Source organism: Pelophylax lessonae (genome assembly GCF_965119305.1).
Source record: "Pelophylax lessonae genome assembly, chromosome: 8".
NCBI lineage: Eukaryota > Metazoa > Chordata > Amphibia > Anura > Ranidae > Pelophylax > Pelophylax lessonae.
The window spans coordinates 19,738,416-19,751,551 of record NC_138775.1 but is presented as its reverse complement, the minus strand read 5'-3'; the positions used below and the strand labels follow the sequence as shown (position 1 = coordinate 19,751,551).

At 45.0% G+C, this 13,136-nt stretch overlaps 1 protein-coding gene across 1 annotated transcript in view; it reads left to right on the top strand.

Moving 5' to 3' along the window:
• The window catches only part of CCDC174 (coiled-coil domain containing 174), a 35,189-nt gene extending 22,263 nt beyond the window's left edge, over positions 1–12,926 (top strand). Inside the window, exons 8-11 of the mRNA XM_082266386.1 lie at positions 2,569–2,663; positions 5,228–5,360; positions 10,254–10,388; positions 12,601–12,926. Coding sequence (XP_082122512.1) covers positions 2,569–2,663; positions 5,228–5,360; positions 10,254–10,388; positions 12,601–12,872 — 635 coding nt within the window. The 3' untranslated portion in view covers positions 12,873–12,926. The remainder of the gene's footprint in view (positions 1–2,568; positions 2,664–5,227; positions 5,361–10,253; positions 10,389–12,600) is intronic.
• Positions 12,927–13,136: the final 210 nt, after the last annotated feature.

Here is a 13,136-nt window from a genome sequence, read left to right as displayed (position 1 = left end):
TGTACCTGTTTAAGCATTTGAAATAGATGAGGATAAATACACTGACATGGGTCGGGATTGGCGTGTGACTGTAGCCATCTGAGATATGCAGAGATCGGTAGGTCAGCGGCTGGTGGTGCTAGAGGTCTGAAGGTAAGCGGCGGTTTCAGCAGAGCTCAAAATTAGGAAGTATGTGGTGTGCATGTCCTCACAGAGGCTCTGTTGGAATGTGCAGAGATCGGCAGGCAAGCGGCCAGCCACAGGCAAAGTGGCGCCAGTAAGCAGTTGGATATGGAGCTGGAGCACAAGGTGATCGGCTGTGCCGTGGCTTCTGAATTTGCTGGTCCACTCAGCGGGGATCGGCGTGGCTTTCCTTGTGGATGATGTCACTACGTGGCAAGGGGCGTGGTACACATTTTTACCTATTCCAAATGCTTACACAGGTACACTTAGATGGTGCACCCCCTTCCCTTCTTCTTTTTGCATATGTGTATTAGGTAATCCCAGGACCTATCTAAGACTAATCACTAAGGGTCCTTCCACACAGGCTTTCCGATCAGGTCTGCCTGTCAGTTTTTCAGGCGTACCTGATCTGATGCTCCATGCACCCCTATGGAGCGGCCGATGTCAGTGATGACATGTCCGCTGACACCCGCTGCTACCCAATCCTATCCTGTCAGTGAAATCCAGACGGATGTAAACCCTATTTTCCATCCGATTGGAGGAACGGATCGGATGAAAACGGACAAGCGGTGACAGGTAATCGGATACTCTGATGAGCTGGTGACAGTTATTCGGATACTCTGATGAGGCGGTGACAGGTACTCGGATACTCTGATGAGCTGGTGACAGGTACTCGGATACTCTGATGAGCTTGTGACAGGTACTCGGATACTCTGATGAGCTGGTGACAGGTACTCGGATACTCTGATGAGCTGGTGACAGGTACTCGGATACTCTGATGAGCTGGTGACAGGTACTCGGATACTCTGATGAGCTGGTGACAGGTACTCGGATACTCTGATGAGCTGGTGACAGGTACTCGGATACTCTGATGAGCTGGGGACAGGTACTCGGATACTCTGATGAGCTGGGGACAGGTACTCTGATACTCTGATGAGCTGGTGACAGTTATTTGGATACTCTGATGAGGCGGTGACAGGTACTCGGATACTCTGATGAGCTGGTGACAGTTATTCGGATACTCTGATGAGGCGGTGACAGGTACTCGGATACTCTGATGAGGCGGTGACAGGTACTCGGATACTCTGAGCTGGTGACAGGTACTCGGATACTCTGAGCTGGTGACAGGTACTCGGATACTCTGAGGCGGTGACAGGTACTCGGATACTCTGAGGCGGTGACAGGTACTCGGGATACTCTGATGAGCTGGGGACAGGTACTCGGATACTCTGATGAGGCGGTGACAGGTACTCGGGATACTCTGATGAGCTGGGGACAGGTACTCGGATACTCTGATGAGCTGGTGACAGGAACTCGGATACTCTGATGAGCTGGTGACAGGTACTCGGATGAGCTGGTGACAGGTCCTCTTTATTTATGGGGGCAATCTGGGCACAGTAGTACACACTGTATATTGGTAACTCACTCTTCCGCAATCTACTCCTGACAGTGGATCGGTGTGTGAGGAGGGGAACCGGGTAACAGACAGTTACCCCAGTTTATTTACATTTATGACTGGCTGTGATTGGACACAGCCGGTCGCATGGTAAAGAGCCAATTTCATTGGCTCTTTACCCTGATCGGGGATGGGCTTTGTCCAGTGGACAAGCCCCATCCCTGATCGCCGCACTGTGTGCCCCCGGAGGCGCACACGAGTGGCCTGAATGATGACCTGAAAAAGACCTTGTATGTGACCGGCTGTGATTGGACACTGCCAGTCACGTGGTAAAGAGCCAGTTTCATTGGCTCTTTACCTTGATCGGGGATGGGCTGTGCCCCGGGGGGCGTGCACTAGCGACGAGGACGGGCGGACGTCATATGCCGTCTGCCCTGAGGGAGGCGGTATTCCTGCCGGCGTCATTTGCCCTGTCATAAATGTCTGTTTTGTAATCTGTTTATATACATTTCTTTCTCCTCAATTGAAGGACACAGGAGGTTGACCACTTTTGGGTTACTTCCACCTACATGGGGCTTGGACATTGGCCAACAAAAAAATGTAGGCCAGCCCAGGATAACCCATCCCACTACCAGCATGCCCCCTTTTTTTTTCAGTGTTGTCCACTTCTCAGTTGGACTGATTTTGGACATTCCAAAAGCGAATGACTTCCTTTGTTCCTCCAAAGATTATTTGTAAAATCCTATTCTTCGAGTCCATTGAGGGACATGGGTACTACATATTCTTGGTAATACTTTGCTACAAAACTGAGGCATGCTGGTACTAGAAGCTGTTATTCTGGGCTGGCCTACAGTTTTTTGTTTGCCAGTATCCTGTTCTCCTGTAAACAGCAGTATAATTCGAAAGTGCATGACTTCCTGTGTCCCTTGATGGGCTACAAGAAAATGATTTTATAAAAATTATTATTTTTTTTTTTTTATAATATAAACTTGTCTGCTTTGTTATTGCAGAGGCCAGACAGCTGGGTGTTGGCTACTTTGCCTTTGCCAAGAATGAGCAGAGCCGCCAGAAGCAAATAGAAACGCTGAATATGCTGCGAGATCAGGTAAGAGGCACGGATAAAGGTAACTGCAATTGTCTGTATTAGGGCCTAAGTCGATAGGCTTTTGTTCGCACCAGGAAAGCAAAAGCAGGTTGATGCAGCTTTGTAGGTTAGAGCTAAACTCTGGGCAAAACAAAAATTTCCAATGCAGTGGGGCTGTACCTGCACTGCATGGGTCAACTTTATCTTTTTTGTCTAGGGCAGTGGTCCTCAACTCCGGTCCTCAGGGCCCACTAACCGGCCAGATTTTAAGTATTACCTTGGGGAGATGCAGACTAGAGTACTGCAATCACTGAGCAGCAAATTATATCACCTGGGATGTATTTCAGTTATCTTGCAAACCTGGCCTGTTAGTGGGCCCTGAGGACCAGGGTTGAGGACCACTGGTCTAGGGGATTGGAAAATGCAAGACTAGTCCCTGTGGCTCCTGCCCCCCACGGTCTTGTGCGGTGGACTGTTCCTGATGTTATCATGCCCATAGACCTGCTCTCTATGTGACGTCGGGAACAGTCCACTGCTGGATTGTTGGGGAGCGCTTTTTGCAGGTGGAGCGAAGGATCGGGTGAGTATAAGCTTTCTCCAATCTCGTAGACAAAAATGAGCAGTTGACTCATGCAGTGCAGGCACAGCTCCACTGCATGGGAAGAGTTGGGCAAAAAAAAAAAGTTAACTGCAGGTCAAAACCACCCTACGAATTAATTCTGAATCTCCAAAGCCCCTTGAACTGATTTCTGATCCCGTTGCACTGAAACTGATCCCCATAGGCAGAAATGTTGTGACCATCAATAGAGTAAGGTCAGAGCACAACTTCTGCAGGGAAGGTGATTATAGCAGCTTATTTTTTAGTGTTTGTTTTTTTTTTTTTTTTTTATTTAAAACTGAAATTTTAATCTGCTTCAGTTTTGCCGTCTTATTACTCACGGGTCTGGCGATCAGAGATGTCCCGGACGAGCCGCATATATTGCTACCCCTGCAGGAACTGCTGGTAGTATTTAAGCGGTAGTATACTCCGCTTTTTAACTTTTACCTACAGGTAAGCCCATAATAAGGCCTATAATAAGACTTGCCTGTAGGTAAAATGAATATCTCCTAAACTTGCACGGTTTAGGAGATATTCGCCCTGCATGCAGCCACTGACACCAGCGGCGTATGCGCTCTGAAGGTCCTGTGGACCTTCAGAGCTCCTTTCCGGAAAGTTAACTCCCGCGCTCGTGCGCGGGAGTGACGTAATCCCGGCTCCGGCCACTCACAGCGCCAAACCCAGAAGAAATGCCGAGGGAACATGACGGCTCCCTCAGCGGTGTCCGGGCGACCGTGTCGGGGGTTCGTTCTAAGATATTTCATAATGAGCTAGTATGCGATGCATACTAGCTCATTATGCCTTTGACCTGCAGGGTTTTTTTTTTTTTTGTTTGTTTGTTTTTTGTGAGGATACGACCGCTTTAAATCCTTTGCTCTTTCCCTTGGCCCTAAGTGGAACCTCACTCCAGCTGACACCACCAGAATACCCTTGCCGGAGCCTCCAGGCAGTTACACAAGAAGCCCTAAAAACAAAATTAGTGCAGCGCTAACAGATATGGTATACCCATACAGTGTGTATGATAAATGGCGAGAAATACACATAAATAAAGTGATAGGAAGTGATAATCGAACAGTGAAGATAATATTTTAAATGAATAAACATAGATCAAAAAAGTCCATAAGTGATCCAATAACAGTGTACAAGTCCCAGAAAGGTGATGTCAGAGCGGGAGGCTTGAATCCCAAGATGAGGTAAGAATACACCCGTGATAGTACAATACAAAGTGGCAGCTTACCAGAAGCTGAGGCCTCCACCTTAATGGAACGGCCACATACGCTTAGATGTAAGACCAAGTGTATCGCATCTTACAGGGATCAGGAAATCAAGAACGCTCTGCTGCACCAAACAAGGCTTAGGACTCCAGAAAATATATCACATGTTGGGGCTCTTCATGGTGACTCCTCGCTCTGATCACCCCGGACACGTGTAGTTCCTCTCCGCTCACAGCACAATCACGAGGAGGGGGAGGAGCAGAGCTATGACCTCCCTTTCCATGACCAATCAAAGTTGCACAAGTTACACAAGAAGGCCACACACTGATTGTAGTAAAGCAACCCCCCTCGTTATCGTGTGAATTACATCTTTAAATAAAGCATTTCTATTTTTATTACATACCTTATAAAGGAAAGGGGCAGCCCGCCCAGGAACAGTCAGGCTGGGGAACAAAGCGTTAATAATTCTGAATGTCCTCCAGCCACTAAATGAGGCTGCCTGTATCTGGTTTGCTGCAGCTTCTAATGCACATTGTGAGAAGCTCGCAGTGTGCAGTGAAATCAGTGTGAGCAATTTCAGTATAGAAGCCTGTACAACTGTGCAAGACTGCAGGGAAGACCGGAGTTCAGCTTTAAAGGGTCAGGAAGGTGGATGGAAATTAGCATTATTACAATACAAACCCCACCACCCCAAATGCCAAGTCACCATTCAAAATGCACATTTACAACATCAAGTAGTGTGGGAAAAAAAACATTTTCTCTTCCTCTTGCAGACTGAAGATCAAAGGCTAAAGCGTGAACGCCTAAAAGCAAAGCGTAAAGCAATGCTGGACGCACGGCTCGCCAAATTGCGGCAGCGTAAAAATAAAAATGTGACAGAGGGAGAAGAGCCGGAGGCAGCCCAGGGTGAGTGAAAAGAAAATGATAATGTGGATGAAAGGAACTCTTTTGCCAATCAGATTCAGTTTTATTTTTTTTGTTGGGGGGGGGGGGGGTTCTCTTATAAAGCATCATGAGAGTTAAAATTGGTATTTAATTGTTGCTAAAAGCAGGAGACATTTTTTTTTTCTCATTAACTAGTCTGATAACAATGGCATTGTGACCTGTTTGCTTTCTATGTGTCTTAACAGTGATACTAAACACACACTGTTTATTTACATTGTCTCTTTTATTTCTGTATGTGGGTGATGGTACTGTAATTATTTTGTTTTTTTTTTAAAAATCAAAGTACCTTTTTCCTAATTGATATACGGCTGTCACATGACCCAGATCTTTCCCAGCCTGTCTGCGGGAAAAGATGAGCAGGAGGAGCTTCTAGTCTTCTGCTGCCGGTCACATGTTCAAAAAAAAAAAAAAAACAGCCTTTGGAATATAGAGAAAAAAAGAAATATCAATAAACTGTTTTTTAATTGTTATACAAATATACACTGCTCAAAAAAAATGAAAGGAACACTTTGAAAACACATCAGATCTCAATGGTGAAAAATATCATGCTGGATATCTATGCTGGTATGGACTGGGTAATGTGTTAGGATCTATGCTGGTATGGACTGGGTAATGTGTTAGGATCTATACTGGTATGGACTGGGTAATGTGTTAGGATCTATGCTGGTATGGACTGGGTAATGTGTTAGGATCTATACTGGTATGGACTGGGTAATGTGTTAGGATCTATACTAGTATGGACTGGGTAATGTGTTAGGATCTATACTGGTATGGACTGGGTAATGTGTTAGGAAGGAAAGGATGCCACATAATTTAATAGAGTGCTTTGGGAACATACTAAATAAAGGTATTGGCCAGTGCATTCCAACAGGGAATACATTTTTAAAAGAGCTAAAATAAACCCTGGGTGGCTAAATTCCAACATAAAAATGCATATAAAAACAGAAGAAAAGGCCTTAAAAAAATACAAGGCTGAGGGGTCATTGTCAGCTTTCCAACATTACAAAGAATGCAATAAGAAATGTAAGAGCGCAATCAAGGCGAAAAAGATAGAACACAAAAGGCACATAGTGGAAGAGGGTAAAAAACCCCAAGAATTTTTTTAAGTATATAAATAGTAAGAAAGTAGGCCAGAACATATTGGCCCCATAAAGCATGATGAAGGTTCTCTGGCTATAAAGGACGGAGAGAAGGCAAAGGTTCTGAATAAATTCTTCTCCTCAGTTTTCACAAAAGAAACGAGGTGATACAGTAACCTAGACTGTAATGTTAATAACATGTCACTGGAAGCACCCTCATGGTTAACAGAAGACAGACTCAGAACTAGACTTGAAAAACAAAACATTAAGTCATCGGGACCAGATGGCTTACACCCCAGGGTCCTTAAGGAACTCAGCCAGGTGATAGCCAGTCCATTGTTCCTAATTTTTATGGACAGTCTACTGATGGGAATGGTACCAGCTGATGGGACAAAAGCCAACGTGGCACCAACATTTAAAAAAAGGGCCGAGATATATCCCTGGGAACTACAGGCCGGTTAGCCTAACATCAATAGTCTGCAAGCTATTGGAGGGGATGATAAGGGACTATATACAAGATTTTAGTAATGAAAACTTATATCGGTAGTAGTAATCAGCATGGATTCATGAAGCATCTTTCTTGCCAGACCAATCTATTAACCTTCTATGAAGAAGTGAGCTGCCATCTAGATAAAGGAAGGCCTGTGGATGTGGTGTATCTGGATTTTGCAAAGGCATTTGATACAGTTCCCCACAAACGTTTACTGTACAAACTATGGTACTTAGGTATGGGGGCCATAGAGTGAGTACCTGGATTGAAAACTGGCTTCAGGGGTGAGTCTAGAGGGTGGTGATTAATGGGGAGTACTCAGAATGGTCAGGTGTGGAAAGTGGGGTCCCCCAAGGATCTGTCCCGGGACCAATCCTGTTTAATTTATTCATAAACTATCTAGAAGATGGGATAACCCGGTCAATCTCCGTATTTCCGGATGATACAAAGCTAAGCAGAGCAATAACTTCTACACAGGATGTGGAAACCTTACAAGAAGATCTGAACAAAATAATGGGGTGGGCATCTACATGGAAAATGAGGTTTAATGTTGAAAAATGTAAGGTAATGCATTTGGGTGCAAATGCAAGTTACTCACTAGGGGGTGAACCTCAGGGGGAATCTAGGACGGAAAAGGACCTGGGAATCCTAGTAGATGACAAGCTCAGCAATGGCATGGAATGCCGAGCTGTTGCAAGCAAAGCCAACAGAATACTATCATGCATTAGAGATTAGAGATAAAATGATAATTCTCCCACTCTACAAGACTCTGGTCTGGCTGCGTCTGTAGTATGCCGTCCAGTTCTGGGCACCGGTCTTCAGGAAGGATGTGCTGGAACTGGAGAGAGTCCAGGGAAGGACAACAAAGCTAAAAAAGGGACTGGAGGACTTCAGCTATGAGAAAAAAATACAAGCATTGAACTTATTCTCTCTGGAGAGGAGATGCTTGAGAGGGGATATGATATCAATGTTAAAATACTGTACTGGCGATCCTAGCAGAGGGAATAAACCTTTCAGCAAGAGGGAATTTAAAATGACACGTGGCCATACACTAAAATTAGAAGAGCAGTTCAAACTGCGTAAAGGGTTCTTTACTGTCAGAGCAATAAGGATGTGTAATTCGCTTCCACAAGCAGTGGTATATACAGGGAGCATCGATAGTATAAAAAAAAACTTAGCTGGGCACCTTAACGACCACAACGTACAGGGGTATACAATGTACTATTGACAGCACACACTCATCATAGGTTGAACTGGATGGACTGGTGTCTTTTTTTTCAACCTCGCTAACTATGTAATTATGATGGAAATGAAAATTATCAGGGCTGAGGGCTAAATTCAGACACCCCGAAAATCAAAGTGAAAAATGATGCAGCAGGCGAGTCCATTTTGCTGAAATTTAATTGCAGCAACTCAAAATGGTCCTCAGTAGCTTGTATGGCCCCCATGTGGTTGTATGCATGCCTGACAACATAGGGGCATGCTTCTAATGAGACGACGGATGGTGCCCTGGGGTATTTCCTCCAAGATCTGGACCAGGACATCACTGAGCTCCTGAACAGACTGAGGTGCAACCTGGTGGCGCTGAATGGATCGAAACATAATGTCACAGAGGTGTTCTATTGGATTTAGGTCAGGGTAGCGTGGTGGCTATTCAATGGTATCCATTTCTTCATCCTCCAGGAACTGGCTGCATATTCTCTCCACATGAGGCTGGGCATTTGTTGTGCACCGGGAAGAACCCAGGATCCACTGCACCAGTGTAGGGTCTGATAATGGGTCCAAGGATTTCATCCTGATACCTAATGGCAGTCAGGGTGCAATTGTCTAGCCTGTAGAGGTCTGTGCATCCCTCCATGGATATGCCTCCCCAGACCATCACTGACCCACCACCAAACCGGTCATGCTGAACGATATTACAGGCAGCATAACGTTCTCCACGGCTTCTCCAGACCTTTTCACGTCTGTCACATGTGCTCAGGGTGAACCTGCTGTCATCTGTGAAAAGCACAGGGCGCCAGTGGTGGACTTGCTAATTCTGGTATTTAATGGAAAATGCCAATTGAGCTCCACAGTGCCGGGCAGTGAGCACAGAGCCCACAAGAGGACGTCGGGCCACCCTCATGAAGTCGGTTTCTAATTGTTTGGTCAGAGACATTCACACCAGTGTCCTGCTGGAGGTCATTTTGTAGGGCTCTGGCAGTCCTCATCCTGTTCCTTTTTGCACAAAGAAGCAGATACCGGTCCTGCTGATGGGTTAAGGACCTTCTACAGTCCGGTCCAGCTCTCCTAGAGTAACTGCCTGTCTTCTGGAATCTCCTCCATGCTCCTGAGACTGTGCTGGGAGACACAGCAAACCTTCTGGCAATGGCACGTATTGATGTGCCATCCTGGAGGAGTTGGACTGCCTGTGCAACCTCTATAGGGTCCAGGTATCGCCTCATGCTACCAGTAGTGACACTGACTCCAGCCAAACGCAAAACTAGTGACAAACATTCAGAAAAGATGAGTAGGGAAAACAGTCAGTGGTCCTCACCTGCAAAACCATTCCTGTTTTTGAGGTCATCTCATTGTTACCCATCTAGTGCACCTGTTAATTTCATTAACACCATAGCAACTGAGACTGATTAACAATCCTCTCTGCTACTTAATTTGCCAGATCAATATCCCGGGAGTTTATTTGACTTGATGCTATACTCTGATTAAAAAGTGTTCCTTTAATTTATTTTGAGCAGTGTATATTTGAAATCAAATCTTTGTTTTTGGCAATAACATGGTGTAGGAGGATTTCTGCCAGTCACAGGCTGTGTCATTCCCCTCCAGCCTGTGTCTTGGTATAAAAGGGAGGTGAAACCTCCATTAATCTACATGTAATATCCCAGCTCATTGTGTTCAGCTGGTTAGTGGGCATAGAGGAGAAGTGAGGGAGGGAGTGGGCTGCCATTTTCCGCTCCTATATTCGCATGGGCTGCTCAGATGAGATTGGGAGGAAATGCTCAGCATAGAAACTCACTGAAAACTCAGCATGTGCAGAGTTGCCACCACTGCTCTATAAAATCCTCAACTGCATTGGGGATATGGACAGAAGGGGGAGATAGAGAGCAGCAGGATCAACCAGGTTTTTTGCAGAATACAGAAAACGAATCTCAGTGACTGAGTATGAAGAGCATGTAATACAACATTTATTGATAGATTTTTATGATGTGGGTAACACTTTTAAGATTGTGTACATTTGTCTTATGTTTGCCAGTGTACATATTTATTTCCTTTTTGTATGTCATGTAGAAGCGGAGGATGAAGTGATTGGGCCGGAGCCAGAAGAGCCCCCTGAGCTGGAGAAGAAGGTGGAAGTTGTCATTGAGGAGCGAAAAGATACCAAACCCGGAGTGCCCCATGTCAGGGAGTGGGACAGAGGCAAAGGTAAGGCTTGTCTGTGTAGCATGGTAGATTATGGGGGCCTCCCATAGCTTCTCATTAATTAGTGGACCCAGTACCAGGACAGGTTCATCCAGTGCCCAGGGCAAGGACTAAGAACTGTGCCCCCATCTCCTGCTGCTACCTCTGTACCGCCCTGGGCCCATTCTCTGCCCACTGCCCATGGGTGGCATAGAATGTGTATGTGTGATGGGGTTGACCCCCCCCTCCCCTCCCCTCCCCCATTGCTACGCCTGGGATGACTGCCCTCACCCCTTGTCTCAGCCGTGAGTGAACCACAGATTCTAATTTTAAAGTTTCCATCTAATCTAAATGAAGAGATGTTACATACTTGCAGAGTTACATCTATAAAGAGGATCTTCAGTTTTAAGTGAGGCGACCTGGTCGCCTTCCATAGGGAAGCTGCGGACCCGTTCTAATAGGAGCGACACAAGTCGCTCCGACTTAGAAAAAGGGTCCGGAGCTTCTTTTGGGGCGACCCGGAGCGACCGTCAGAGACTTCAATGTTATGAAGTCCGTGCCGGCCGCTCCGAGGTCGCGGCGCGCTGCTTGCACCGCGACCTCGGAGGTCGCCCCTGGAAGTCGGATCGCCCCAGTGTGAACGGGGCTTAAGTCTGCAGCTACAAATACTGTAGCTGCTGACTTTAAAAAAAGGACACTTGCCTGTCCAAGGATCTAGCGCTGTCCTCAACCGGACTGGTTCTGCCCTGTCTTTAGGTCCCCAGCGTTGGCATGTTGACTAAGGGAAGCCGGCTGTGACTCCTTGCGGCTTCAGGGGCAGCTCTCTAAACTGGTAACCTGCAACATTTTTAAAGCGTCGCTAATGTTGATTTTGAAGTACCATATTTTGGCAACTTTAATGCATGACATGTTTAGTATCCATTTACTCAGCGTAACATCGTCTTTTACATTTTACAAAAAAATTGGGGATTAAATGCACTCAGTACATGCAATCAGGCCATCCTAAAGGCCATATATAAAAACGAGTCCTGGAATCGCTGCATGACTTTTTTTCTTTAAATGTGTGTGTATATATATATATATATATATATATATATATATATATATATATATATATATATATATATATATATATATATATATATATATGTATATGTGTGTGTGTATAATATATATTTGTGTGTGTGTGTATATATATATATATATATATATATATATATTGTGTGTGTATATAATATATATATATATATATATATATATATATATATATATATATATATATATATATATATATATATATATATATATATATATATATATATATACACACAGCTGCAAGAAAAAGTATGTGAACCCTTTGGAATGATATGGATTTCTGCACAGATTGGTCATAAAATGTGATCTGATCATCATCTAAGTCACAAAATAGACAATCACTGTCTGCTTAAACTAATAGCACACAAAGAATGAAATGTTGCCATGTTTTTATTGAACACACCATGTAAACATTCACAGTGCAGGTGGAAAAAGTATGTGAACCCTTCCAGTGCAAAGTGTGATTAAATCTTCATATTTCTATATGAAGATATTGCTGACAAATATTACTGTCCCACTTGAAGCAATCCCCAAACCGTTAAGTATCTGTTTTTCACTTCCAGTGACGGTGGGTACCGTCACAATATCCCTCTATAGTGTGTACTTGTCTCTATCCAGAGCACTAAGTGCCATTTCTGTCTGCTGCCTCCTTCCTCTATTGGCATGAATCATTTCTGACATGCTTTCTTGACACCAAGAGAAATGGTGACAGAGGAGGGCACAGTCTGTGATTGACAGCCTCAGCTTTGTTCCTGTGTGCGGTGTGGAGGGGGGTGTTTCCCTTCCCTCCAATCAGCTCTCAGGGCTCTCCTCACTGAGCTCTACAGAGTGTAAGTTCACCTCTCTGCCCCCTTTTTTCTGACAGCTTAGACAAGCTTTATATATTCTGTAGAGAGGAGAAGACTGCAGATAAATAGGTGCAACCTTATGTAGGAGGATTTTATTATATCTCAGTGTATCACCTGAGGCCAGTCACTTCACTGGATATATGTAAGGGTGTACAACCACATAATGAAATATGAACATCCATTTAAACGTTGTTGGGTGGGGTGGGGGGGGGGGTGGAGCAAGTAATATATAAGCTTTCAGCAGTCTGGTCTGTTTTAGCGTGACATCACCACCATCTGCTCTTTTGTCTCAGAATTCACATTCGGCCGATGGTCCAAAATCTGTGACGACCTGAGAAATGAACGCGATCCCGAATTTGCACCGCCATCCTTCTACGCTTCAAAGAAAAAGAGAACTAAAAGGAATAAGAAGAAGAAGAAGAGCTTGAACCAGGCGGGACCTTCCAATGACCCGCCCCCATCGGGTCTAGAACACAACCAGGAAGCACCAGGACCCAACAAGGCCGCCAAGCTGGATGAGCAGAGTCTGGATGAAATGTTGTCCTATTACAGGAAGGTGACCTGATCCTTCAACACTGTGCAGAGATGAGGGAGGGGAGCTGTAAACGCTGACCGGAGTGTTTTGGCAGGGGGTCCCCGCCCCCCCTGTTAGAACACAACAGCACTGCAGGGGAGATCTCTGTACTAACGTGGGATTGTTAGTACAGCAGCTTCGACCTGAGCTGTCAGTTTTTTTTTTTCGTTCAACCTGTTGGGTTGAATGAAAAAAAAAAAAACTAGTGGTGTGTACGAGCCTTTAAAAGCGAAGTCTACTTTTTTAGGCTATGTT